This window comes from Fusarium oxysporum, chromosome 9, assembly GCF_000149955.1.
Source record: "Fusarium oxysporum f. sp. lycopersici 4287 chromosome 9, whole genome shotgun sequence".
Classification (NCBI taxonomy): Eukaryota; Fungi; Ascomycota; class Sordariomycetes; order Hypocreales; family Nectriaceae; genus Fusarium; species Fusarium oxysporum.
In genome coordinates, this window is record NC_030994.1 from 530,718 (window position 1) to 556,241 (window position 25,524).

Here is a 25,524-nt window from a genome sequence, read left to right on the forward strand (position 1 = left end):
CGTTGGCGCGTCTCCAGTTCACTTTCATCATCAGCCTCACTCACAGCGTTTCATCTCACCCGTGTGCAACCCGACTTGGGCTTCTTATTCGTTCCTTCATTTCACTTCTCAGTCCGTTTCTGCACTCGCCCATGGGATTTTTCGCAACCTACAGCCAATGCTTGACCCTACAATGCCCGGCAATGAAGACCCTTCAATGACAAAGAACACAGGCTTTATACCATGGAATCCAGCCCTCAAAGCCAACGTCAACATCCCGGAACCTTCACGTATCGTCAGCGACATCGTCGGTAGCGCAGCCGTCAAAGCTTCAGCGGCTGGTATACTATCAAGTAACCCTCGAATTCAAGCAGCTCAGTCTGAATGGGAACGTAGACAGTGTATGTCTCTTTTAAGGCGTCGTTCATTTCTGACATGACCAGCACAATACCTCTCAAAGGCTTCTGAATCGTCTCAAGTGATCCCTCAAAAGAGAAACTCACCGTCAGACCTTCTCCCAAAAAGGACTCCCGCTGATTACGCACGTGTTCGTGAAGCTCGTCGCTTTACGGAAGACGAAGTCGCTAGACAATTAGCTGAGATCAACAGTGCAGCTATCAAGAAGAGCGCCATGCATCATTCATCTCAATCTCCGGTGGTTTCTCTCACTGGGGCCGAGTTGCTCAAAAAGTACACTGGCCAAGGGACACCATCACCAACACCTGGACCAGCAAGATCGCCTGATTCTTTAGTACCTGATACTCGATTGGAGGCAATCATCATGGCTGAACCTGGTCGAGCCTACACTGTATATCCTTGTAGGTCCTCGAAATCAACTGCACCGAGCTGATCTAACATACTCAGTCCCCGAAGGTGGTTCTACCTCTGCTCGCGGGGCACTTATTCCGGCAAACTACAAACTTCACGATGACCCTGAACTTCCATATGTATGTCCTGTGCGAGATTGCCGCCGCGTGTTTGGCAAACTCAATGGTCTTGGTGGACATTTTGGCGCTGGCCATTGTTCGACGACATTCAATGACAACGGAGATGGCACATTATCCAAGGTCGGTAGCTATCAGAAGGATGGTCCTGGAGGCACACCTGGGATTGTTGTTTCCAGAAACCCACTCCCTCCTGATGCGCCACCTCCAGTTGATCCAGGATTGTCTGTGTTCGCTTCGTTCCAGCAAAACCGAGTATCTCGAGCTGCCGAACAGGAAAGAAAGACAACACGCTCACAGGATCGTACCTACCTGCCTCAAGCTATGCAAGAATCGGAGGTGAAGCAATATCTCCACCAACACCTCAGTCCAGCCCAAAAGTCTCACCAACGAGAGGACATCAATTTCATGTTGACATTGCCTCGCAGACGCGAGCTGCCCGAGAGTTGGAAGCATACCCACCGGGGAAGCAACCTGGATGTCACTCATTATTCCTGTGCAGTAGCATATCTCACAGGTACAGTTGTGGTTGGTAGCGAGCAGTGTACGGTTAATACCACTCGACCATCTGCACGACTATCGCAACCCTGCATCCGTCTCCCAATTGGCATGTCTGCGTCAGCGAAACAAGCATTTTCTGCTCTAGAGTCTTGCGTGGGATGCAGATACTGGTGTCATCTGCAGCGACGCTCAAACGGCTGTGACTGGTGTCCTGAGCCAAAACTGGGACGAGGGGCTTCTGGTTCATCGAGGTCTTCTTCTGGGGAACTGAATCCTCCGATGGATCTCGACGATTTTAAGGGTGTCGACACCATGACCGAGGTCCAGCCAAAGCGAAGAAAAAGACATTCTTCTGGGAATGATGTTGCCATGAGAGACCAAACACTTACCATCATGGGCAGACCTGAAATCGGCGTTGAATTGGAAATGGAGGATTGGGAGGTTGCTCCAGGAAGGATAAAGGATGAATCTTCCTCAGACAGTGAGTTTCCCGTTGTCTATGAGGCGCAGCTAACAGGACAGATGTCGCCTATTCCAACTCGTATCTCACCAGCGGTCAACCCGTCACCGTTTCCGAGGACGTCAGCTTCAACATCATGGTTCTCAAACCCGGTAGCGCTAATCATTGGGCTGTTGAAGACGACAAACTGCGAACATGCTCCGTCGCCTCAGGAAAGATTCGGGTCACGATGAACGAAAAGACATTTAATCTTGGCCCCAATGGCATGTTTGTTGTTAGACCAGGACAGACATGCAAGGTCGAGAATCGACTATACATGGATTCTGTGGTGCACTGCACTACTATCGGGGATTTTTCACTACAGTAAAGGCGTTTGGTTCGGATACATACCTTTTGGTTGGAGTTGAGGGCGCATTTCGGCATCGCACATCTGCATGCTATTTATCGATGGTGTTTAAAAAGCATTGGTGGTTACTGGGATGGGTTGAAACGGGTTAGCAGGCAGTCATCGGGATGGTTCAGGTGGTGCAGTCATTTGACTAACCTTGTCTCAGACACCCCACTCTGGGATCTACGGAGTCAGCCTATAGAGATAATATTAGCACATCAACAATTGATATGGGAATCGGATATTATTTTGAAAATGGACTTTTGTCACGAGCGGGCTAAGCCAGGCTGATGTTTTGTGCGGATGACTCAGAGTGACTTTGAGTGATATGAATACCGTTGATACTTCGAACAACACCATCTGGTTCATGACTTTCGATCAACGTTCTCATGTCTCAAGCCTCTCGACCAAAACTCCCCAGGCAAAGACGCCGGGAAAATTATAGGACTCACAGTGTTGATATGGATGCAGTGGACTCACCTGAGCCTGAGCTCAGCAATGACAAGGACTCGGTTCGTGTAAACCCAGGGAGTCCCCCAGGTCAACTTCCGCCACTGAATGATTACACGACAAGGAGAGAACCTGAAGGGAAAATTAGTGAAGAGTCGACGGAGACAGGAGAGGTGGTGTCAAAGGCCAGATTTATTATTGATCCAGAAGGAGAGCTCACTCATGATCAAACAACTGTCGACATTGTAACTGTTCCGTGTCCTGGAGCAGATCCTCTTCGAACATGGAGTCGCGATGGTCTCATGAGTCGATACTACGGAGCATTGTCTATGCGCGACGCCGAAGGTGCAGCCTCTGATGCCGATCGACCAGCTCCATCATGGGTTCGCCAAGGACTTCGTCGTGAAGCCGATCGAGCTCGGATTCTGTTGTATGAGCATCCATCGACGACTGAGGATACGAGGCTGAGTACTCTGGCTGATGCATTGTTGGAGGAGTTGGTAAATTTGAGAAAACGAGAGCAGCAGAAAAGACCGGTTGTGTTTGTGGGGCATAGCATTGGCGGTATTATTGTCAAGATGGTGTTGACAAAGGCGAGCAGAGACCCGTCGTTTGAGGATATCTACAGGCAATGTTATGGTGCTGCATTCTTTGGTAAGTGATCCATCTCTGATTGACCCATGCTAACAGAATAGGCACTCCTCATCAAGGATCGAGTTACTTTGCCATGCCGAGTCTTGCAACGGGTATTCAGAATCTGCTTCAACTGTCAGCGGCTATGCCGACATCAATAACCGACGACCTTCGTGTGGGAAACAATCTTCTTCTCCAACTAGACGACGACTTCAAATCGATAGCACACGAATTTCGCATTTGGACGCTATATGAGACTATCGACTCTCGTCTTTCAGGCAGCTCGGGAGATGTCTACTTCACCGCACCACTAACCTCAATCAAATCTGCTATTCTTGGCATGCGACAAGAGACCATTCTCCCACTTCAGAGTGACCATGCCAATATTGCTTCTTTCGGGCGTCATAATGTGCACACGATGCGTCTGTTTCTCAAGCAGTTGTCGGCTCTGATTGGACGTGCAGACGAGTACTCTCGTGAGGATGGAAATTGGTCTCTGAATCTCGAGTCAAAGGTAAACGTCGAGGTTCACGGATTCTTTGAAGATCCCCCAGGACCATTGGATGTGGCGACGATTCGAGCTTGGTCTACGCGACTGCCACTCCGAGATTTCTTGAGAAAGGGACCAGAGGAGTGTTTGGCTGAGAGGTTGAACGAAGTTGAGACGGTTGATGAAGGCAGGTTCTTGAGGAATCGAGGGAAAACAACGATGCTGCCGACTGAGAAAGTTGCTGATGAAACACACGACAACCCTCTTGGGATCTCGCAAGGATCTGTCGAGTTGTGTCCTCCTGCATCCCCTGTCATACGGCCTGTTGATGCAGAAAAGACAAGATCAGAGTCAGCACCTCAGACGGGAGCAAGATCCCCCGTCACACCTTTATCGCCAGCGGCGATATCACCACCCACACACCACTCAACACCAATGCGACGTCCTTCGCCGCTTATCCGTGCCAATTTTGAGCAGGATTTGGCTGTCGATCGTCTATCACCTCCTCCTCGTGGAAGGATGGGTCGATCTCTGAGCAGGTCTGTCAGCATGGGAACTCAAGCCTCACAATACGAGTACAAGGACTTTCCTCCATTCTCACAGCGAAGTCGAAGCACCATAGAGGGTTTCAGTGACGATGACGATATCGATGCATCTCCGAGGCTGCCAGAAGCGATCGTTGCTATCCGAAAGGCCGCTAATAATGGCGAGAGGAGAGCCAGTGAGACAGTAATCGTGGATGAAGTACCTGTTGCGTTTTCGAAACCTCACATTGAAACCCGCAAGTTTATGTGGGTTCATCTGCCGTATAATAATCCCAGCTGGGTGACGGTAAGCAGCCTGAAGACAGTTAGTTGATAGGATGACTGACCTCAGTAGAAAATATTCGAGACTCTGCAGACAGCAAACAACCGCAATTATGCTCCTCTGTTCAACAATGACTTCTGGGCGACGAGGCATTCTCGAGGGCGACACTCTCAACACTATGCGTACTTTGCGAAACCAGGCTGTTACTTTTCAGCTCCTCGGCACAGTAAGTTAACTCATATCTTGCAGTCCAAACTGACCGTGTAGTGTCACCTCGAGGTCGATCTTCGAAACAATCATCGATATCGCCCAAGCCAGAAGGGGGAATTTACACCTGTCTCTTCCTCCCGTATCTTCACTTTGACTCGTACAAACGACTCATTCGCCGACGAGAACTCATCCTTCAGCGTCTCGGCCATGGGCGAGCCAGACCTGTTCCCGAATCTGTGGCAAAGTCTGATTCTCTTGAATCACAGGTGATCTGGGAGTTTTTGGGCCACGATCCACCCCTCAACTGTCGGCGAACACTAGATCAGTACGGATATCCATCGTTGAGGGACACTCGGTCGCGAGATGATGATCAGATGCTGTATAAACTGACAAAGGAACGGACATTTCCTCCCGGTTTGGGGCCAGGACTTCATGGGCAAATGTCGAACAGTAGTTCAGGGAGTAGCGGAAGTGGTAGTCGACGATCCAAAACCAGCAGCCAGGATGGGGAAGACGAGGAGGGTTGCGAGGACTCTATACTCAACGGTAATGTTCTCATGGTGGATCAGGTGTGGCTTTGGGCCATAGACTCTCGTAAGTGATATATCCCTGAATTGACCCTAAGCTGACCCTCAGATACCCTACTCTCCTTCTTCCCGAAGCGGGAGGGTGATGCTATTGAAGGGCCTCTGTATCAGCAGGCAGATCTTCGCGACAGCATCTTTAACGAAGTCAACGTCGATCTCACCCGGCAATGCGAAAATGCTCTGGACCTGGCGGCATTAGCAGTCCTCCATGCTGTTACAGTCCTCCTCGACAGATCTTCGCACCCAGACCTTGAAGTGTTTCGAATCTTTGAAGAGGCCATCAGCGTCCTGGTATGTCACCCTCGCAGACTTTGCGCGGTTTTATCATGCAATCTCATTTTGTAAACCATGCTAACCTTTAGACCGAAAAACTCACCTCATCGCTCAAAACATTTCGTGCCGAAGGATTCCGTGACAAAGCGTCAGCCTATGAGCCAGTTGAGAACAAAGCTCGTTCCATCAGAGCACGCCATAAAGCCGAAGGCCGTCGAGCAGAAGAGGATAACAGGGACAACACATCTGCTCTCCTTGAACTTCGAGATATCGAGGATGAACTTCTTATTCTGGTTCATCTGTTTGAGCGTCAGTCTAAAGTCGTCAGCTCTATGCTCTCTACTTACACTCGTCCGGAACTGCGTGACCGTACTGCAAACGGGAGACTGTTCCTGAGTGAAGCAATCAAGAAAGTCTCAGAGTATACACACCAAGCTCAAGAGATGATTCAAAGAGTCCGGAGTACGAGGAACGACTACGACAAACTGCTTCAGATGGTTCAGCGACAGGCGCAGGTTGATGAGGTACGGCTGAGTAGGCTTCATGCCGACCTTGCAAGTGCGCAAAGTCGCAGTGTCATGATCTTTACCACATTTACAGTCATATTCCTCCCGTTGACCTTTTTTACCGGTCTCTTCGGTATGAACACTCAAGAATGGGGTGGTGAGAATAACCTGTCGCTCAAGACCATCGGCGCAATCTCTTTACCCGCTAGTTTCGCCCTCGTGGTCTTTTCTCTCGTGGCAGCTTTTAGCACAAACGCTCGACTTCTGATCAAGTGGCTTGCCCACATGTACCGACACATGATGTCTTGGGTGTGGAGAACACTGTGTAAGCCCGCTGTTGCAAAGGTTGCCGATATGCTGCCGCAACGAAATGAGCGACAGAGGGAGGAGAGGGACTCAAGAAGTGGGAAGGGAATGTTGAGAGAGGAAATGAGTGACTTTTGGGAAAGACATCGATTGGAGAGGGACAGAGGATACACGGTTCCTGAGAAGAATAAGAGGACGGTGGTGAGTGGTAAGAGTAGTTGGAGGAAGATGAAGTAGACAGTACCACTGGTATAGTACTGATTGTTCAAAATCTTTCACTCGTTTCTCCCTATAAAATCGGGAACTGTGCTCCAATTAGCTGCTGAATATGATTGTTCGTCGGAAAAGGCTGTGATGCTCATCTTCATCCATCGATCCGTTACAGGGATACCCCAGTCTCACACTAGAGCTGCGCATCATCCGGGAGCTAATCAGCCGTCAAGACAGGGGTAAACTTACAGATCCCAGTCAACGCATCACATTGCCTCATGATTGACGAATAGTTGAGGTTGATTCATCTAAAGAAAAAGCAAAGCGACCACCCGCCCGGACTTTCCCGTGTATTCCTGTTTCAGAATGAGGGATCGAGTATGGAGGACGATGAGTTGGCAGCTTGCAGAAGGGCATATAATGCCGCAGTTCTCAGCTGAGCTGGAGGATTTCTAAGTTTCCCTCCGACTTGTGCCCTGTTAAAGATCAGCTTGAAGCATACATCCTCCATCACTCACATTCGTGTAAACATGGCCGACTCCCCTCGCTATGCAATGGGCACACAGTCCTCTCAACGACGAACCAGTCCCATTCGTAAGGGACAACCAGAACGTCCTAGTACTCCAACCCGTCGACCAACGACGCCCACCCTCGGCCGCCGTCCTACAACTCCAACTCTGGGCCGTCGGGGCTCCAACGCTTCTCTCCGTCGTCAGGGGTCGAATGCAACGCTCAACCGTCCTGTCACTCCCACTGCAACGGAGATACCAGACGGCGACCCTGTGAAAGTTGGCCGGGTCACCACTCCAAAAACCGGCCCAGCGCCAGGAAGCCCAGAAACTCCAGCACGAATCTTACCTGCTATCCCCGAGAGTCCTCTTGTTATGCCATCGCCTCGTTCGCGACAAGTTTCTCGTGCTGGTATCACTCCTCGCTCTCGACAGGTTTCGACGACCGATGCAGCTCCTCGTTCACGTCAGGTCTCGCAGACTCTACCGGCTCCAGAAGTCGATCGTGCTCCCGATGTCGCCAAAGCGCCCGCGCTTGAAGTTACTCCGACTGTCGTCAATGCTCCTCTTGTCAGAACGACACCGAGTATAGGTCGTGTGCCCAAAGTTCGATCGACTCCTAAGGTCGCACTTATTCCAAGTGTTCGATCTTTGGTGGGCAACACTATTATCCCATCGGCTGCAAAGACTCCTCGAATTGCAAAGACCCCAGCGGTGGCATCTCCTCCCGTCGTCGCCCCTACCCCTATCCTCGTGCCGATTTCTGTGGCTCGGGGTGTACCTGGCGTTGCTCCTGTCCCACTGCCAGCACCTCTGCCAGTTATTGCACTGGTACCTATAATCGCTAGGGCTCTGGCTACTGCCCTTGCGCCGCGTGTTTCCGATGCCCCCAAGGCTGCTCGACTACCTTTGACTCAAGAAGCTCCCAAGTCGACGCTAGCTTCAAGGTCAGCAAAAGCTCCCAAGGCTTTGCCGCCGCCTCCCACTAGACTCCTCCTTGGTCAGGCGTAAAGTTGATTGTTGATAAATGGAAGTTCTGCAGGGCATGTGAATCAATTGGTTCGGAAGCTACTGTGTTAACTGGCTTCTCTCGTGAAAGCCCACCTGGTCTCCTCCCTAGGTAGGTGCTTCAGGAATGGCCTCAAGCATTAGTTGGCAAACATATATAGCCCAAACAACAGGAATTGCACCGTAGGCTGAATACAAGTATTGGAAATTTTCTTTTGAAGATGAAAAGAATTCTACTCAAGGCAGCCACAGTTTGGGAATGTATACCACAGTAGCTTTGGCAACTGTCATCCCCGCATCCCCGGTCCTTCCTTCCTTTGATGAACTTGGGTGAGCTACGTACAATCTGCCATTTCCTAGCCACAAGATTCAAAATAGGACCATTAACCGATGAGAGACGGCATCAGTGATGTTCTAAGGGCAAAGGTTGATGTGTCAATTGTTGCACTGGTACGTCTCATCACTAGGACACATCCATGAATATACACATTCTTCAACCTCGCTCCTGTATTGACAATCTCCAAAACTACCTGACTGAATGAAAGACATGGCCAGATAAGCCTCGGTATTTATACCAAGATCTGCTTCCCCTACGATCAATTGTTGACAAAACCTAGGCATGGGGTCTAGGTTTAACGAAAGGCAACCGCCGCTCAAAATTCCCAAGTGTGCTCGACCTTCACCGAGCTCTGCTGAACACCGCCATAAATCAGCGAGAATCCCATTTCTGCCCCGTCCCATATAAATTCGATCTGCAAAGGGGCTTTCAGATCAGCATTCATGTCGGACTTTAACCCGACATCAACGGTCTTCCAGCTGAGTCGACAGACATCTTGATGGTATTGGCCTGCATTCTGCTGTGTGCGGCAGACACGAATACTGAAAACGTCACTGCTGGCGGGATCCTCGGCCGAGAGAGCTTCTGCGGGTATAGGTCGTAGATTAGGGCTGGTGGCGTCAAGGGATTCATTCTGTTTAGAGGATTGTTAGTGATATATTAATAGTATGAACCTGGAGGAAAAACTAACTTCATGGACAAGCCAGAAGACTGAGTTCCCCTGGCTAGCACGCACTCCCCAGCTAGCTCTGACGATTCTGGAGGTTATTAGGACCGGTTGCTGAATCGCCTGCGCTTTGAGAGCCTGGATAACGGCTCCCCAGGACACAGCATTCCACCTTCATGGCACGGTCAGTTATCTGAGTGTAAGGAAGGGTGGGAGAGTTACCCTTGTCCATCTGGATATTCGAGAATGTTGGTGGTGGGAGAAACTCTGTTCACTGCCTGCGCAATCTTCTGTCGCAGGTAGCCATTCTGGCCGAAACCTCCAGCCACAATGAGGTGCTGGTGATTTTCATGTTAGTGGGCGTCGCTCAATACGAGCTTTAAAAACATTTCACTCACCGCCACGTCCTTCGAAAGCGAGCTGGAGATTTTCTGCATCTCCATCTCGATCAGGCTTGTGATCTTTCCCACAATGGGGTTAAAGACCGAAGCAAGATCACCACTAAATTTCCTGTTAGCATCACGTATATCCATTGCAGCTCATAATACACTGCACGAGTCTCAGTCACTTACTGGGTGAATGTGATATCGTCTCCTTGGCCAACGGGCATTCTTTTGTAGCGGCTCGCAGCCCACTTGATAGGCAGGTAAATATGCTTGGTTGGGAAATTGTCATCAAAGCACCCCTTTATATCAAGCTCCCAGTGGTTGTAGACTATGCCGTGAAGATCCTTTTCTGTCAAGGCCTGGAATGCTCGGGGAGAGGTCATTGTCTCGACCTTGTCCTTTAGAAGTTGCATGAATGCATCGTCAAGAATGCAAGCTCCGGCAAGGATACATTGGCCAGGAAGCACCTCTTTGACACGGAAAGGGCGAACGGAGCATATTTCATAGGCGCCCGTGTCCTTGAGGGGGGATGAGCACCAAACAAAGAAGCTTAGGTAGGGTAACGGAAAACTTACAACGGTACCGCCGCCACAGTCGCAAACGATGACAACATGTCCAGGTTGAAGTTTGGAGATCTAGGGGCGTGTTAAGCATAAACAGATGGCCAAGAGTATGGAAAGTCGTTCTTACTTGTGTCTCTTGTAGGTAGTGTGCCGCAGAAAAGAATGCCAGAGCCGCAGCCTCTGGCTCAGCAAGGAATTTGGGAGCCAGTACCACATTCTCATTGAGGATACGTGCTTCATGGAGGGCTTCATTCATCTTTTGACGAGCATTGCTAGGCCAAACCACAGGAACAGTGACTGTTATCTGGATATAAGGGTCAGGGATTCTTTTTTGAAGCTTGTCACGGAAGACATTCCAGATCTTGCTAATGTAATCCGCTGTAGCATTGACGGCTGTGATATTCATAGCTTCCCGGGTATTGTTTAATTTAATAAACTTGGGTGAGTTTCGTACATCCGATGGTAGATCATCACGATGTAGCAGGCTAAGCTTAAACCATTCGATAGGGATTTCAGAGACCTCGATTTTGGTTGGGATTTTCTGCGACTTTCTGCCGTCAACTTCCCACCAGAAGGATTTCGGTAGATCCGGGTTTTGCGTCAATACTGCATACGAAATTCCAGAAAACCTACAGACTCGAGTGAGCAAAGTGAGTATCAAGAGTTGTGTTGTATGACTTACGTGGTTCCAATATCTAACCCGACAATGACACGGGTTCTGCTCCCGGATTGGGATGGGTTCTCTGAAGAAGCCATATCTCTTTGACATTGAATCGATATAGGTTGAAGGAAAGTCAGATGGAAAGTTTCAGCGTCTGACGGACAGGAGATGAGGAAGCTTAAGCTGCGCTGGTACTATGAGTACCCCGGGATAGAAGCCTTGCAGGCAGTGCAGCCCATGTATGACTTATCCGATGCATCACAACCTAGACCTTCTGCCCTGCCATGCACGGCAGGCCAGTGAGGATATGATAGGTAACGATATGACTCGTCACGCATCTGTGGGGTCATTACAAGGCATCAATAGAATGAAATGTCGGTCAATCCCAATAGTTTCAGTTGTGGAACAAGGCAGAGGAGGAAAGGGATACTGTGCTGGTCAGTGTATCCCAAAACAGCCACTCATCAGGGCATCCTTAACGGAGACTTGCTTGGATACCCGCCCCATGGCTGGAAGCTACATTAGCTCAGTTACATGTCCTGAGTTGCACGTTCAAAACAAGACAATCAAGCCAATGAGAGACGGCATCTGCGATATTGCGAAGGGGAAAGACCATCATGCGGGAGGCACGGACTGTGTGAATAGAGATTTGGCGTTTCTTTGTCCAAGATGCTACCAATGAAGAAACAAGTTCCATCACCCCCTCTTCGTACAATTACAAAAATAAAATTAAAGGTGCAAGATTCATTGACAAGCTTGTTGCTCACCTCTCTAATGCAGATGATGCTAGTCTCGGGTTGCCTCTTGTCCATGCAGCAGACGATCAACAGAGCTGAAACTATCGCAGCAGAGGCGTTGTTTGTCCAGCTACGCACGGCCGCTTGTCATACATAGAAACTCACTGCTTTATCTGGCAGTCGGTGGTGATTGGTTCTGTACTCCTGTGGTCATGTGTTACGGGGATGGGGGGTGGGAAACAAGAGACTGGATTTTGGTGTAAGTCAGCGGGTTGTATTTTTTTCCCCGGAAGGCAATCGACTTTAGACAAGGATGAGTACATAACGTGAAAGGCCGCTCGCACTTTTGAAATCGGTAGCTTTCGAAACAATCCTCCTTTCCCTCAAATTTCTCACACAGCGGCGATCGCGTCTTTCTTCCTTCTCAGAACATGGCTGGCCTTCGAAGATCCAAGCGACTGGAGTCTTGCAATCAACCTGGCCAAGACAAAGTCACCAAGATCGCAAGAACGTCAAAGGATCAGGAACAGATGGTTCCAGGGAAGAACAAAAAGACGGGACGGAGCCTCATGGAAGGACCTTCGGACCCAGGGATCGACAGAGTGAGTAGCCACCTTAAAGCCATCTATATTCGGTTCTGAACTGACGTTTTCGAAGGCATCGCTGGATAATCCATCGCCAAATGCATCGGAACAACAGCTGGGCAAAGAAGAAGCAGTGTGGAAAGAAGCACAGCAAAAGGAAGGACAGGCCAGCGCTAAATTAGCTAGGAGTCAATTCAAGAACCTGGATGACGGTCTTGAAGACTTCCGGCGGCTTGTTCAGTCGGATGTTGGTTTGGGGTATCAACAAGGTTTACTTTTCAAGATGTGGGACAAACTTCATAGTGACATTATGAAGATCTCAGAGGTAGCTGGTTTCAAGGATCTTCCCTGGGATAGTCTTGACGAGGCCGCTCAGCAAAAGTTCATTGGATATTCGCCTCATGCCCAACAGCTCTTTGAGACGCCTCTCATACGTCAATTCATGCTCGCACGTTGGATCTGGGAGATCATTGATGAGAACTTTTTCTCTAGAAAGAGTCAGGACATTGAGTGGACGTCGCCGTATTGGGAAGCCCAAGCCACGATGGAGCGCATCTTACGAGGTAGGAAAGAAGAATAAGAAAAAAAAAGTCCCTTAATTCGTGGGCTGACCTTGGCCATAGAGAGAAACTTCTGTCACGACGAGGAAAGACGGAGTGTCCAGTATCCCAACTGGCGATACACCGCAATCGACTTCTATTACTCCCTTGAAGAAGTGGACCAATTTGACAAGAGGATTGAGCCGGGATGCGTGGTCAAGATCGTGGAGAAAGCGGTTGGCCAATACTTCCCTGAGAATCCTGGCCCCTTCTTTACAAAGATGCTCTCACTTCTCGCAGAAACGGTTGTCAGTTTCGAGTTGAAGTTCGACTACGGTCGCCAGACTCTTCGAAATGTGTTTCATGACCCCAAGACCAAGGAGGCATATGGATTTCCATTTTCAGCCACAGTCGAGGGATTCCACGCTGGAAACGTGATGCAATTAGTTGGCGGCGACGACGATGCTACATACGATGGTCGGCCTGTCGATCTGGTTGTGTCACCTATGCTGGTGTTTTATGGGGATCTATATGGATATGATTACCACGTTGCGACTGTCGCATTTCCTATGCGAGTGTGTGTTGGATACCGTGACGGCTTTGACCAGGACGAGGTGACTGAGACGGAGGGGGACGGTGAAGAGGAGGTGAAGATAATCAAGGATAAAGAGGGCGGTAAAGAGGATGAGGATGAGACGAAGATCGAGGACGAGGAGTAAGTACAGAGGAGCTCCCGCGCTGGAAATCTGATCAGGCGGGAATTTTCGATCTGAGGCTGTATTCCTCTGGGTACCTGATTGTATGTAGAAAGTCATTTGCGTTAGATTATTGGCTTGTTCATTTTTATCTTAATCCTATTTTTGACAAGAGATAAAATGGCGTGTAGCCTGGGGAAAAAAGTGAAGCTCCAGATCATCCATCTTGGCGTAAACTTGGTGTTGACAAAGGTGGGGTCACAGCGGTGTCACTTTCCTTCACGTGACCTCGAGAAAATGTTCGCGGCCAAGCTTCACATTTAGCCCCATCTCGATAGTGAACATCAGATGCAACTCGAGCCTTGACCTCCAGCCCGGTTCGTCCCAATTCATCACCATGGCCCTCCAACCCTGCCGTTCCGGCCTCTGGCGGAGTAGGCATGCCGCCCGCACCCTCATGCCTTGCGTGCGCACCTACGCTACCGACTCGACACCCGAATCCTTCAGGACCAAGACACCGTCTTCCTCTGGTGTCGTGCCACGATGGAGCCAGACGCCTGCCGCTATGAAGGCGCCTCTGCAACTCGACTGGGCAAAGAATCCTCAGAACAAGGTCTGGACTGTCAACAACGACCCCAAGAAGCTGGACGAGGTGTACGAGCGCCTACTGGGTCCTGGGGGCAGCAAACTTCTGCCCGAGGAGCTCAAGTGGTTGGCTGTTACGCACAAGAGCTTTGATCAGGGACGAAGAGGATTCAACGACCGATTGGCGCTTCTAGGTGGGTGGGACGAGGGATGAATGTTGGTCTATGCTGACTCTACCAGGACGAATGACTCTTGTCATGGAGACGACAAAGACAATTGTTGCCCAAAGTCCAATGGGAACACCGAATTTCGACGACGGATTTGATCGCCAGCCATTCGTGCATCCAAATTTGCAATCGGTAGACAATCTCTCCATCAAAGGACCCAAGGATGTTGTCGGCAAGGAGAGACTATCTGGCTTGGCAGCTGAAGTGGGATTGATCGATGTTGTGCGGTGGAAGCCCAAACAGGTACATACATCTGCTGTCCGCGGTAACTAGACTAACGTGCAGTAGGTGCAAAAGCTCCGAGCTTCAGGTGCCGATGTCGTGCTCAACGGTGCCATCATGGCCATCATTGGTGCCATCACATTACAGCATGGAGCAGTAGTGGCATCACAGGTTATCAGAGAGAGGATATTGTCAAGACTACAGGATTGAGCATGGTGAGTGGGTTAATCTGTATCATATCTGTACCATAAGAAAGGTCTGGACCTGTACATGACGGTCTTGCAAGCTGTAAAGATACTCGAGTCTATTAATCAGTCATGAAGCATGTCTATAGGAATTAGGGCTATAAAAGTAACGTCAGGGTATCAAATCATTGCAACAAAGGCGTCTCCTCATCTGCTGTTTGAGCATCCTCTCCATTGTCTTCCTCGTTGTCGTGATGAATGAGATTCTCTCGGTATATCCACCCAACGCACGTTCCAGCGCCAGGTCCAACAACAATGGAAGTGATGATTGTTGTCAAAGGAACGCGCCACCCAACCTCCACCAACATCCAGTACAGAACGGTCCAGAAGATGAACTGGGCGTTGACTTCAATGAAGACAATGATTGATCTCGTCATTTCTTTGCGGTCGTCGGGTCGAGTCAAGCTCCAGATGAAAGCAACATGAGCCAGAACCGAGCAGATCAAGGGCAGCATGTAAACAAACAACAGAGACCACCGATTGGATGCGAGATGGACGAGTGTTGGGTCAACTCTTCTCAGAGCAGCGATAGTGTGACGAATAATCTGGCGAATGATTTCGACATAGATCGGGAAGAAGAGCCAGATGCCGATCGTCTCGGGAGTTGTATAGAACAGCATAAGAAAAGACGGAAGAAAGTAACCAAGCGCTACACTGATAGGAATAGCCACGAGCTCACTGTCAGGAAGATGACGACTCGTAAAGATCTGATGCGCATCGCCACCCTCATCTCTCCTCTGTGCATTCAAAACACTTCTCGCACGATGCAGAAACGCAGGAATAATAACAAGCTCCCAGACGACAGCACCACCCACAAGATCAAACACCAACCATGGACCAGTAGGATACGCGATGAGAACATTCGGCGCATTGCAGATACGCGCTGATTCAACGGTGCTCACTGTCAAGAGACCGCCGATAAAGGCCAGCACAACGCCCATGACAGCGCGACTGCGCAGTGAGTGAAGCGCGGCGCGGAAGAAGCTGATGAGATAACATAGAGGTGTTCCGAGACCTGGAATGCGACTAACACCAGGAAGGCGGGCGTGAGAGTGGCATTGGGACCAGAGAAGAGCAAAGTTGACGTCTGAGTGGAGGAAGAGAGTGACGATGGTTGCTGCGGCTAGGAGGATTGGGGGGATGATTAGGGAGCGATATGAGAAGTGGTGAATAGGAGCTTTCCGAGGCATGTTGATCGTTTGTGTTGGATTAGTGATGATAAGAAGAAGACTGCTGTTAAAGTCTTATTATGAGTTGGGTGATTATTATGGTCATGTGGAAGAGGCTCTCGTGATTAAATTACATGACCATTTTTGGTGTTGAGATCCACACCATTACACCAACGTTAGGCTTAATGGGGAAATATGGGCAGCAACTTGGCGAATCGTTATCAGATGTTAACCCATGCAACCAGGTATTCATTCACTTATAATGAGATGAGAAAAATATGGCTTTAAGTCTTTCATCAATACCATCTCCTGGTAATGAATGTGATACATTGCAACGACTCGAGCAAGAGTGAAGCAGGAAGCAGCCGACGTGAGAAATAAGTAACTTTTCCTACGTTGAATAAATCTTCAGAGCAAATGGTGCAACCCTTTTTGGCTAATTTTCTACAGCATTGTGGATGTGATGAGCCTTCATCTCAACACCATTCTCAGGCTCAATACGGAACACGATTAAGCTGAGATTAAAGGTATAATATTATACAAACTGATATAATAAATAAGGATATATGTATTGCTCTCTTAGTCTTGATACCCTTATTAGGCGTGAACCGTCATAGTGCTCTCAGTGAAAATGTTCATCTCAGTTCTCACCACATTACCATTCAAAACAGCAATCGAGTGGACAGACTCCTTTTGACGGATCCTATCGAATGTAGTTGCCGCTTAAAAATCTTTCTGATTTAAATCCATCGGGAATCTAAGCGATCTTAATCGAGATGTGCCTCTCTTTGGCAACGTACATGTGAAGTGCTACCCTGGGTCTCTCTGAAGATCCATGCATCCTCAGAATTCTTGCTATGCTTCACAGGACAGCTGCATGCAAGCAGTAATCAAGCAGTAATCAAGCACGGTTCTTCAGTCAAGTCATGCAATATTTGCATCTCTGCAGTTTGTAGACCTTCAGGGTATTCATGACCATCCCGTCCTGGAGTCACGCATTTAGCGCTAGATCTTTGTTTGGAGACTGAGAAGAGGTGCGCAACTTATATTTAACCATTCTAGAAAGAATTTATGTTCGTACACCAGATGCTTCTCGTTGCTCAGTGCCCTTATCAGCCAGCTCTGATACTGTCATCTGCGTAACGCGTATAGCTTTGGATGAGCTACCCTATAATACAAAATGGCTACATCAGAGAGAAAACGACTGAAAGGTATGGACTTGGCTGAGTTTTGTTGACGATGAGTTGGCCTTGATCGGCTTTAGTCGGCATTTACGAGGACGCACTCTTGAGCGAGAAGAGCTCATGAACGTAACTGGACTCAAGATTCTGAACGCACGCTCACAAGAGGAGTTTCTTCAAGGGCCTGGTGCAACTGTATAGACCGAGTCCTGTATGCAAGTACACCAAGCATCTTGAGATCATCCGGTTCACAGCAAATGACGATGCGTTCTTCTCTTCCTGGTACTACCAACAGACCAGCCTGCCGATGGATAAGCCGCATGAAACGTACCCCACGTCAAATACATCATGCATCATGATCTCGGCCCATCTTTGACCGTTTCACGCCCGGATTTCAACGTCCGAGGAGGGGAAACCATCTGCATTTGGAGCCAAGCGTCTCGGCAAGACTCATCAGGCAGGTCCGTAGCCACAAACTCATCTGACTGGATGCACAACATGTCGCTACTTAAATTCTCCCGAAGCTCCCGCTGGTAAATAGTCTATGATTCGATGATACCCTGCATCGTTTGATGCTTCTCCGCAGCTGCGGCCCCTCCCCCAGGTTTTAGCGGCAGCAGTGGACCAAGCCCCTCTTCCCGGGGCGGCTAATAGAACCCCGGGAGAAACTGTAGGGTCCAAGGAAGCTCCAGTGGTGGGCTGCGGGAGCTGGAGGAACGGGGGGTACCCGACAACCTAACACATGACACAGAGACAATAACGCAACCCCTCGATTGTTTTGTCTTGTTTTTTATTCCCTCTCTTTTAGAATTCCTCACGTTTGACTGTTTTGTCGCTTTTTGGATACACAGGCCTCAAGCGTTCGGCACTTGAGGTGACGGAGCTAAGCGATCCACTCGTTCCGGTCTCGCAATCGCTCTCATGATTCTTTAATCATGGCAACCCAAATGCTTCGCCCGCTGGCCTCGTCCGCGGTTCCAGCGTCAGCTTCCGAGCTGTGCGCCTCGTCCTTCTTTCTACAGAAGCAATTGAAAGGGTATCGAGTTCAAGGTAGGTTTTGTCTGCCATTGAAGCTCATAGCTAATAAACTTCAGATGTCCTCTCTCGTCGCAAGCAATGGCACAGCACCTTGAGAGCTTCGCCTCGACAGCATGCTCTTGTCGCAGACGTCTCCAAGCCCCTCGCATTGATCCACCATGCTTCTGCACCTCCTCGCAAATATTCCACCGTGGTCCTTCCCAAGACAACTCCCTATGATCATCTTGTCGTTGGTGTTCCAACCGAGATCTTCCCTGGAGAGCGCCGTGTAGCTCTTACGCCTGCCAATGTTGCACTCCTCAAGAAAAAGGGCTTCAAGCAGGTTCTTGTTGAACGTGGTGCTGGTACATCTGCTGATTTCCTCGATGCCGCCTATGAAAAAGCCGGCGCAACTCTTGTCAATGGTCCCAAGGAAGTCTGGTCCAACTCAGACATTGTTCTCAAAGTTCGTGGTCCTGGTCTTGAAGAGGTTGAGTCCATGAAAGAAGGCCAAACCATCATTTCATTCCTCCAGCCCGCTCAGAACAAAGAACTCGTCGAAAAGATTGCCGCTAGAAAAGCTACCAGTTTCGCCATGGACATGATTCCCCGTATCTCTCGAGCTCAGGTCTTTGATGCCCTCAGCAGTATGGCCAACATTGCCGGTTACAAAGCTGTTCTCGAAGCGTCCAATGTCTTTGGTAGATTCCTCACTGGTCAAGTCACTGCTGCTGGAAAGATTCCTCCCTGCAAGGTTTTGGTTATTGGTGCTGGCGTTGCTGGCTTGAGTGCTATTGCTACTGCTCGTCGTATGGGTGCCATTGTCCGTGGTTTCGATACTCGATCTGCTGCTCGCGAACAGGTTCAATCTCTTGGAGCCGAATTCATCGAAGTCGAACTCCAGGAGGATGGATCTGGAGCTGGTGGATACGCTAAGGAAATGAGCAAGGAATTTATCGAAGCTGAAATGAAGCTGTTTAAAGACCAAGCCAAGGAAGTCGACATCATCATCACAACTGCATTGATCCCTGGAAAGCCTGCCCCGAAACTGCTCAAGAACGATATCCTCGATGTTATGAAACCTGGAAGTGTCATTGTCGATCTGGCTGCTGAAGCTGGAGGCAACTGTGAAGCTACCAAGAAGGGTGAATTGGCCGTTTACAACGATGTCAAGATTATTGGTATGCACACTCCCCTTGCTTGGGGAATCTACTGACATTTTAGGATACACTGATCTTCCCTCTCGTCTGCCAACTCAGTCCTCGACTCTCTACTCCAACAACATCACCAAGTTCCTGCTCTCAATGGCCCCTGAACCCAAGGCTTTCGGCATTGATCTATCAGATGAAGTCGTCCGAGGTGCAATCGTTACCCAAGAAGGAGATATTCTGCCACCCGCTCCTCGCGCAGCACCTCCTCCTCCACCCGTAAAGGCCGAGACAACCGAAGTGACCCCTGAACCTGTAGCTCTGACTCCCTGGCAAAAGAAGACTCGTGAAGTTGCTGGTGTCACCGCTGGTATGGGTAGTATCTTGGCTCTTGGAAAATGGACCAGCCCTCTTCTCATGTCGAACGCTTTTACATTTGCTCTGGCTAGTCTTATTGGATATCGTGCTGTCTGGGGTGTTGCTCCTGCGCTTCACTCTCCTCTGATGAGTGTCACCAACGCTATTTCCGGTATGGTCGGTATTGGTGGTTTATTCATTCTTGGAGGTGGATTTCTGCCCGAGACTATTCCTCAAGCTTTTGGTGCCCTGAGTGTTTTGCTGGCTTTCGTCAATGTTGGAGGTGGTTTCGTGATCACCAAGCGTATGCTGGATATGTTCAAGCGTGAGTTGTCCGATCTTTAACTCGACCCAGCTAACAGGAATAGGACCTACCGACCCCCCTGAGTACCCCTGGCTCTATGCGATTCCTGCTGTTGTTTGTGGTGGTGGATTCGTGGCTGCTGCATCAACTGGTGCTGCTGGTCTTGTTCAAGCCGGTTATCTTGTCAGCTCTGTTCTCTGCATTGGTTCCATCTCCAGTCTTGCTTCCCAAGCCACTGCTCGCATGGGTAATGCTCTTGGTATTCTTGGTGTCGGTACAGGTGTGTTGGCTAGTTTGCTCGCTGCTGGCTTTACCCCTGAAGTCCTCACCCAGTTTGGTGGTCTTGCTGCACTCGGTACCATCGCTGGTATGCTCATTGGAAAGCGAATCACTCCTACCGATCTCCCTCAGACTGTCGCCGCTCTTCACTCTGTGGTTGGTCTTGCTGCCGTCTTGACCAGCATCGGTAGTGTCATGGCAGACGTGATGGATCCGTCAACTCTCCACCTCGTTACAGCCTACCTTGGTGTTGTTATCGGTGGCATCACGTTTACCGGATCCATCGTCGCGTTCCTCAAGCTCGCCGGCAAGATGACGTCTAAGCCAAAGATCCTGCCTGGACGACATATCATCAACTCAGGATTACTCGCAAGCAACGCAGCCACCATGGGAGCTTTCATCACAATGGCCCCAGGAAGCCCCTTGATTGCAGCGGGAGCACTTGCTGGAAGTACTGTTTTGAGCTTCATCAAGGGATACACCACCACATCTGCCATTGGAGGTGCTGACATGCCCGTCGTCATCACTGTTTTGAACGCATACAGTGGCTTTGCTCTTGTCGCCGAGGGTTTCATGCTTGAGAACCCCCTTCTTACCACCGTTGGAGCCTTGATCGGTGTATCCGGTTCAATTCTATCGTACATCATGTGCGTCGCCATGAACAGATCACTGACAAACGTTCTCTTTGGAGGTCTAGGCACGCCAACTGCTGTACAAGAATTTAAACCTCAGGGAGAAGTTACCCAGACTTCTGTAGATGACCTTGCTGATGCACTTCTCAACTCTGAAAAGGTCATTCTCATTGTTGGATACGGTATGGCTGTTGCAAAGGCTCAATACGCCATCTCAGACATTGTTCAGACGCTTCGATCCAAGGGTATCACTGTCCGTTTCGCTATTCACCCTGTCGCAGGCCGCATGCCTGGTCAGTGCAACGTTCTTCTCGCTGAAGCCAGTGTGCCATATGACATCGTCCTGGAAATGGACGAGATCAACGACGACTTTCCCGAGACTGACCTGGCCGTCGTCATCGGCGCCAACGATACCGTCAACCCTATTGCTCTGGAAAAGGGCAGCTCTATTGAGGGTATGCCTGTGCTGCATGCCTGGAAAGCCAAGCAGGTTGTCGTCATGAAGAGAGGCATGGCCAGTGGTTATGGTAAGTCAACCGTCCCCTATCCGAATGCGGCTAACAGGAGCAGCTGATGTTCCAAACCCCATGTTTTACATGCCCAACGCAAAGATGTTGTTTGGAGATGCTAGAGTGACATGTGAAGGTTAGTAATCCGTCCAGTTTCCAAACTCAGCTGACATTTTAGCTATCAAATCTGCAATTGAAGCAAAGTCGTAGATCGTGAGGATTTCCTATGTAGTTCGTATAAGAGAAGAATCTGAAAGACCATAGAGTGCACATTTTCTAGATCTTATACCATGTTCAGCTGTAGAAATAGCAGCTCATCTGAATTCAATGCCCTTGGGTTTCTCGATTGAACCTCTACGCGAATTTATGTACACTTGACCACTCATCCTCATGCCCGAGGCGCCGCCACAGGCTCCCATGCTGAGATCTTGGACTTGGAACTAAAACGGTCAGAATTTTGCCTCCTACGAAATGCGAAACATACGTGTTGTAAGTCTTGAAAGCGCCACGGGTCTGGGTAAAGTTGGGGATGGCGCGTGACGGCTCAAAGGCTCGGACACCAGCTTGTAGTAGAGGATCCTCGGTAGGAGGCTTGTCGACGCTGTAGCTGATCCAGGCGTGCCATCCGGGCTCAATGTGAGCGGCGTCGTAATCGTGCTTGGCGTACTCGACCCAGCGTGTTCGGAGGGGGAGTTCCTCGTTGTTCTCGAAGAACTTGTTGCCGGCGCGATCGGTGCCAATCAGACGACCAGCCTTGGTGTCACCTGCGGATGTCAGTGGACGATTCGGCGGATAATAGAGGAAGCGTACCGATGTACTACTCGTGAGAAACAGGCGTCGTTAGCCAGAGTCGAGGATCGTTCGGTCAGGTACATACCAGCATCTGGACAAAGTAGTCCTGCTCGAGTTAGCATTGGCTCGTTGACGGTTGATGGCAGACATACCTTGATTCCAACCTTTCGCAGGTTGGACAATGTTCGTGAGATTGTCGACATGATGGCGGTTGAGCGACAATTGACCTCAGCGGGATGGTTGTTGATAGCTCGTCAATGATGGGAGGTTTGAAGATTACCGCGGATCAACCTCGGCAGATTGGGTTTGTGACAGCATGGGTACGTACCTTGAAGCTCAACCAGAAATTCTAGCGATTTACGGATACAAGCAATTTTAAATAGAACGAGCTTCAATTGAGCTTTTAGACGATTCGAGATGCTCACTCGGAGCTGTGCGCGATGCACTACGAGGCTGCGTGCCACAAGTTTCAAGCCCAGAGTTCCCAGCGCACGAGTCCAGACCAGACAATATGCGATGCCAGCTGGGAATCCTCCTCCAAGTGTGAATAGCGTTGGGGCTTTGGCTCCTTTCGTTACTGAATTGGATCGACTGGCACCGAGTTTCGATGTTCGAGGGGAACAGATTCAGATTATTCGTACACCAGCAGAGTTTTACGAGACGCTCAAGGTTGGACTTCCTCCGATACGGAAATGACAGGGCTGATTGGTTTAGGATCGGATACGAAAAGCACAAAGACGGATCTTCTTATCGACGCTGTACATTGGAAAATCGGAAAAGGAACTTATCGAAACGCTGCAGGAGGCGTTGAGGAAGAATCCGGATGTGAAATTGAGTATTCTTACAGATGCGCTACGAGGAACGAGAGAGGCGCCTAATCCATCAAGTGCATCGTTACTTGCACCCCTGGTCGAAGAGTTTGGAGCAGACCGTGTGGAAATTCGAATGTACCACACGCCGAACCTCACTGGATTGAGGAAACAGTATATCCCCAAGAGGATAAATGAGGGTTGGGGACTTCAGCATATGAAGCTTTATGGAGTTGACGATGAGATCATCATGTCTGGGTATGTCTAGAAGGTCTCCGTGATGAGAAATACTGACTTTTCAGGGCAAACTTGTCAACTGACTACTTTACCAACCGTCAAGATAGATATCATCTTTTTGCCTCAAAGGAGGTGACTGATCACTTTTGGAAGATCCATTCAGGGGTTACATCCTTCAGCTTCTTGGTTCAACCTTCAACTGAACCAGCGGGCTTCACACTCTCGTGGCCAGAGAACAACTCTGCCCCCTCACCGCTAGAGAAGCCCCAGTCTTTCATCAAGAGCACTACATCGACGCTCCAGACTCTGTTACACCCGACATCAAAGCCTGAGAATGACATTACCGATACACGAGTTTACATGCTTGGGCAGATGTCCCAGGTCATGAAACCCGACACCTCAACTGAACTCCCCGTCATCACACACATCCTCAAGACTCTCGCCCTCCCCGCATACCGCGAGTCTTCGTGGACCTTTACAGCAGGTTACTTCAACCCCGCTCCCTCTCTGACTAAACTCCTCCTCAATACTGCCTCTACCTCCAACACCGTCATTACAGCTTCTCCTGAAGCAAACGGTTTCTACAAGTCGAAGGGCGTCTCGGGTCTCCTCCCTGATGCCTACACTCTCCTCGCCCGTCGTTTCGTTCATCGCGTACATCATGAAGGCCGTGACAACGACATCACATTGAAGGAATGGCGTTATGGCGTCGTTGGTCAGCCTGGTGGATGGACATATCACGCCAAGGGACTCTGGGTGACGATGCCAGGTGACAAGAACCCCGCTATGAGTATTATTGGGAGTTCCAACTATACTAAACGAAGCTACTCTCATGATCTTGAAGCTGGTGCTCTGATCGTAACCCGCGATGAAGGACTGAAGGGGAGACTTGGAGAGGAGCAGCTATGGTTGCAGGAACATGCTACCAAGGCAACGCGAGATGACTTTGCCCGCACTGAACGAAGAGTTGGACTCAAAGTCAGAGTTGCCATGTGGATTGTTTCGCTTGTGGGCGGAGCATTGTAATACTGCAGTGTATAATAGTGTACTCATAGATGATCAAATCTAACGATACCCAAGCAACGATATTATAACTTGACAAGATTAGCTTTCATAAGAATATTCACTGAGGATTGCGACGGTTGGTTGTATACAAAATAATACAGGTAGTTTATACGCTCATGCCCTAATCACTGGTGTCCCTAGCTTGGGCCCTCCCTTGACCAGGCCTTGCATAACAACTCTGCTCACCAAGTCGCTCTGGTGCTTCTTGATCATCTCTTTGAGCACACTTCGTTCCAAAACCACCTTGCCTGTCTCCAAAAGGTCCTTGACATCGACATCCTCTAGATCGAGTGCTCTACCCTCCCAAGGGAGCTGCTCCATGGCGCCGAAGAGAGCTTCACGTCGGTTTCCAGTGACGAAAAGAGTTCGACCGCTAGCACGGCCCAGACCAAGGTTACCCAGCACTCCAGTCATGTATCGCTTGAGATACGCCTCCTTCAGTCCATCCTTGAGATACTTTCCAGCAACGAGCTCGTAATCAGTCGGCAACACAAGATCCATACCATCCTCACACACGATAAGATCGCCTTTTCGGTAACGGTAGCTCAGAGCTGTGCGCCATGCCTTGTCGTACACCTTTCGGGTAAGGCTGGTGCCGAAGTCGCGGGGATGAGGACCGAATGTCTTTCCACCACCGCGGTTCACGGGACTTTGCTTGGTTCCCATACGAGCTCGACCAGTTCCCTTTTGAGGACGCATCTTTCGGTGGGAGCCGTGGACATCGTAACGGGTTTTGGAAGAGGCGGTTCCTTGGCGGGTGTTGTCACCTTCGTAGACGACGGCGAGATGGAGAAGATCGCGGCGGAGAGGGAGGTAAAGGTGGTTGACGTCCCATCGTTCGAGAGAAGTCGGTTCCAACGAGGGAAAGGCGTGGACTGTGACGGGAACGGTTGTGACTGCAATGGTCAGTAAGGTTATTGACGGTGGACGGGTGTCGTACTGGGCTTCCATGATTCGAGAATTCCTTGGGGGGTATTCGGAGATTTATTCTCTGCAGTTTGCTTCGGAGAGACTTCTGTAGCCATTGACCTTGTGAAGGCCTTGTTGAGTGTCGCCGGCTTCATCTGTTAGCATTGAAGCGATTTGCAGTCTCTTCACATACCTTGGCAGACACCCGCAGGGCACCCATGGCCTCAGCCAGGCACCCAATCCCCTTGCCAGCCATGATATCAATTCCCTGACCGCCGTCGATAGGGAGATTCTGCTGTGATCAGGGACAGTAGTTCGCTGAATCTGGTGTTGAGGCTTCGAAAACCGTGATGCGATACTGCAGAAAAGTGGATCGGCAACATCCTCCGATCCCCGAGTTTTTAGTG

At 49.7% G+C, this 25,524-nt stretch overlaps 12 protein-coding genes across 16 annotated transcripts; 7 read left to right on the top strand and 5 right to left on the bottom strand.

The window, feature by feature from the left end:
* Positions 1–4: 4 nt before the first annotated feature.
* On the top strand, positions 5–2,553 carry FOXG_09051 (uncharacterized protein). Of its 2 annotated transcripts, XM_018388076.1 has the most exons (4): positions 5–380; positions 423–797; positions 844–1,905; positions 1,947–2,553. In XM_018388076.1, exons 1-4 carry the CDS (start codon positions 158–160, stop codon positions 2,249–2,251), a joined length of 1,965 nt encoding a protein of 654 aa, XP_018246080.1. In that variant the 5' UTR covers positions 5–157; the 3' UTR covers positions 2,252–2,553. The 2 variants fall into 2 exon arrangements, with proteins under 2 accessions (XP_018246080.1, XP_018246081.1); XM_018388077.1 differs by having other exon boundaries at positions 5–797.
* On the bottom strand, positions 2,339–2,641 carry FOXG_19983 (uncharacterized protein; the record flags this gene model as incomplete). Its single annotated transcript, XM_018400246.1, has 3 exons — positions 2,339–2,358; positions 2,429–2,468; positions 2,609–2,641. 3 exons carry the CDS (start codon positions 2,639–2,641, stop codon positions 2,339–2,341), a joined length of 93 nt encoding a protein of 30 aa, XP_018246082.1.
* FOXG_09052 (uncharacterized protein) lies at positions 2,618–6,836 on the top strand. 2 transcript variants are annotated; one of them, XM_018388078.1, is made up of 6 exons: positions 2,618–3,376; positions 3,418–4,676; positions 4,725–4,878; positions 4,920–5,456; positions 5,499–5,740; positions 5,812–6,836. In XM_018388078.1, the coding sequence occupies exons 1-6, from the start codon at positions 2,662–2,664 to the stop codon at positions 6,769–6,771; spliced, it is 3,867 nt and encodes a 1,288-aa protein (XP_018246083.1). In that variant the 5' UTR covers positions 2,618–2,661; the 3' UTR covers positions 6,772–6,836. The 2 variants fall into 2 exon arrangements, with proteins under 2 accessions (XP_018246083.1, XP_018246084.1); XM_018388079.1 differs by having other exon boundaries at positions 5,499–6,836.
* Positions 6,837–6,990: 154 nt separating this feature from the next.
* Positions 6,991–8,623, top strand: FOXG_09053 (uncharacterized protein). Its single transcript, XM_018388080.1, has one exon. The coding sequence runs from the start codon at positions 7,275–7,277 to the stop codon at positions 8,262–8,264; it is 990 nt and encodes a 329-aa protein (XP_018246085.1). The 5' UTR covers positions 6,991–7,274; the 3' UTR covers positions 8,265–8,623.
* Positions 8,624–8,811: 188 nt separating this feature from the next.
* Positions 8,812–10,970, bottom strand: FOXG_09054 (uncharacterized protein; the record flags this gene model as incomplete). Its single annotated transcript, XM_018388081.1, has 8 exons — positions 8,812–9,232; positions 9,290–9,437; positions 9,488–9,603; positions 9,664–9,766; positions 9,838–10,169; positions 10,227–10,286; positions 10,342–10,843; positions 10,897–10,970. The coding sequence occupies 8 exons, from the start codon at positions 10,968–10,970 to the stop codon at positions 8,915–8,917; spliced, it is 1,653 nt and encodes a 550-aa protein (XP_018246086.1). The 3' UTR covers positions 8,812–8,914.
* Positions 10,971–11,828: 858 nt separating this feature from the next.
* Positions 11,829–13,623, top strand: FOXG_09055 (uncharacterized protein). The gene is made up of 3 exons (XM_018388082.1): positions 11,829–12,214; positions 12,270–12,759; positions 12,820–13,623. The coding sequence occupies exons 1-3, from the start codon at positions 12,044–12,046 to the stop codon at positions 13,452–13,454; spliced, it is 1,296 nt and encodes a 431-aa protein (XP_018246087.1). The 5' UTR covers positions 11,829–12,043; the 3' UTR covers positions 13,455–13,623.
* A 133-nt stretch (positions 13,624–13,756) lies between these two features.
* On the top strand, positions 13,757–15,993 carry FOXG_09056 (uncharacterized protein). Of its 2 annotated transcripts, XM_018388083.1 has the most exons (3): positions 13,757–14,209; positions 14,256–14,485; positions 14,531–15,993. In XM_018388083.1, the coding sequence occupies exons 1-3, from the start codon at positions 13,828–13,830 to the stop codon at positions 14,672–14,674; spliced, it is 756 nt and encodes a 251-aa protein (XP_018246088.1). In that variant the 5' UTR covers positions 13,757–13,827; the 3' UTR covers positions 14,675–15,993. The 2 variants fall into 2 exon arrangements, with proteins under 2 accessions (XP_018246088.1, XP_018246089.1); XM_018388084.1 differs by having other exon boundaries at positions 14,256–15,993.
* FOXG_09057 (uncharacterized protein) lies at positions 14,619–16,006 on the bottom strand. Its single transcript, XM_018388085.1, has one exon. It carries the CDS (start codon positions 15,897–15,899, stop codon positions 14,835–14,837), a length of 1,065 nt encoding a protein of 354 aa, XP_018246090.1. The 5' UTR covers positions 15,900–16,006; the 3' UTR covers positions 14,619–14,834.
* Positions 16,007–17,677: 1,671 nt separating this feature from the next.
* Positions 17,678–22,205, top strand: FOXG_09058 (uncharacterized protein). Of its 2 annotated transcripts, XM_018388086.1 has the most exons (6): positions 17,678–18,109; positions 18,154–19,257; positions 19,301–19,906; positions 19,950–21,323; positions 21,367–21,441; positions 21,484–22,205. In XM_018388086.1, exons 1-6 carry the CDS (start codon positions 17,995–17,997, stop codon positions 21,513–21,515), a joined length of 3,306 nt encoding a protein of 1,101 aa, XP_018246091.1. In that variant the 5' UTR covers positions 17,678–17,994; the 3' UTR covers positions 21,516–22,205. The 2 variants fall into 2 exon arrangements, with proteins under 2 accessions (XP_018246091.1, XP_018246092.1); XM_018388087.1 differs by having other exon boundaries at positions 21,367–22,205.
* Positions 21,381–22,426, bottom strand: FOXG_09059 (NADH-ubiquinone oxidoreductase subunit). The gene is made up of 5 exons (XM_018388088.1): positions 22,250–22,426; positions 22,183–22,203; positions 22,116–22,122; positions 21,790–22,069; positions 21,381–21,745 (listed from the first exon to the last, which is right to left on the bottom strand). The coding sequence occupies exons 1-5, from the start codon at positions 22,298–22,300 to the stop codon at positions 21,694–21,696; spliced, it is 411 nt and encodes a 136-aa protein (XP_018246093.1). The 5' UTR covers positions 22,301–22,426; the 3' UTR covers positions 21,381–21,693.
* A 6-nt stretch (positions 22,427–22,432) lies between these two features.
* Positions 22,433–24,325, top strand: FOXG_09060 (phosphatidylserine synthase). The gene is made up of 3 exons (XM_018388089.1): positions 22,433–22,766; positions 22,812–23,164; positions 23,209–24,325. Exons 1-3 carry the CDS (start codon positions 22,515–22,517, stop codon positions 24,167–24,169), a joined length of 1,566 nt encoding a protein of 521 aa, XP_018246094.1. The 5' UTR covers positions 22,433–22,514; the 3' UTR covers positions 24,170–24,325.
* On the bottom strand, positions 23,968–25,512 carry FOXG_09061 (uncharacterized protein). The gene is made up of 3 exons (XM_018388090.1): positions 25,311–25,512; positions 25,149–25,266; positions 23,968–25,104 (listed from the first exon to the last, which is right to left on the bottom strand). The coding sequence occupies exons 1-3, from the start codon at positions 25,371–25,373 to the stop codon at positions 24,323–24,325; spliced, it is 963 nt and encodes a 320-aa protein (XP_018246095.1). The 5' UTR covers positions 25,374–25,512; the 3' UTR covers positions 23,968–24,322.
* Between the last annotated feature and the right edge of the window lie 12 nt (positions 25,513–25,524).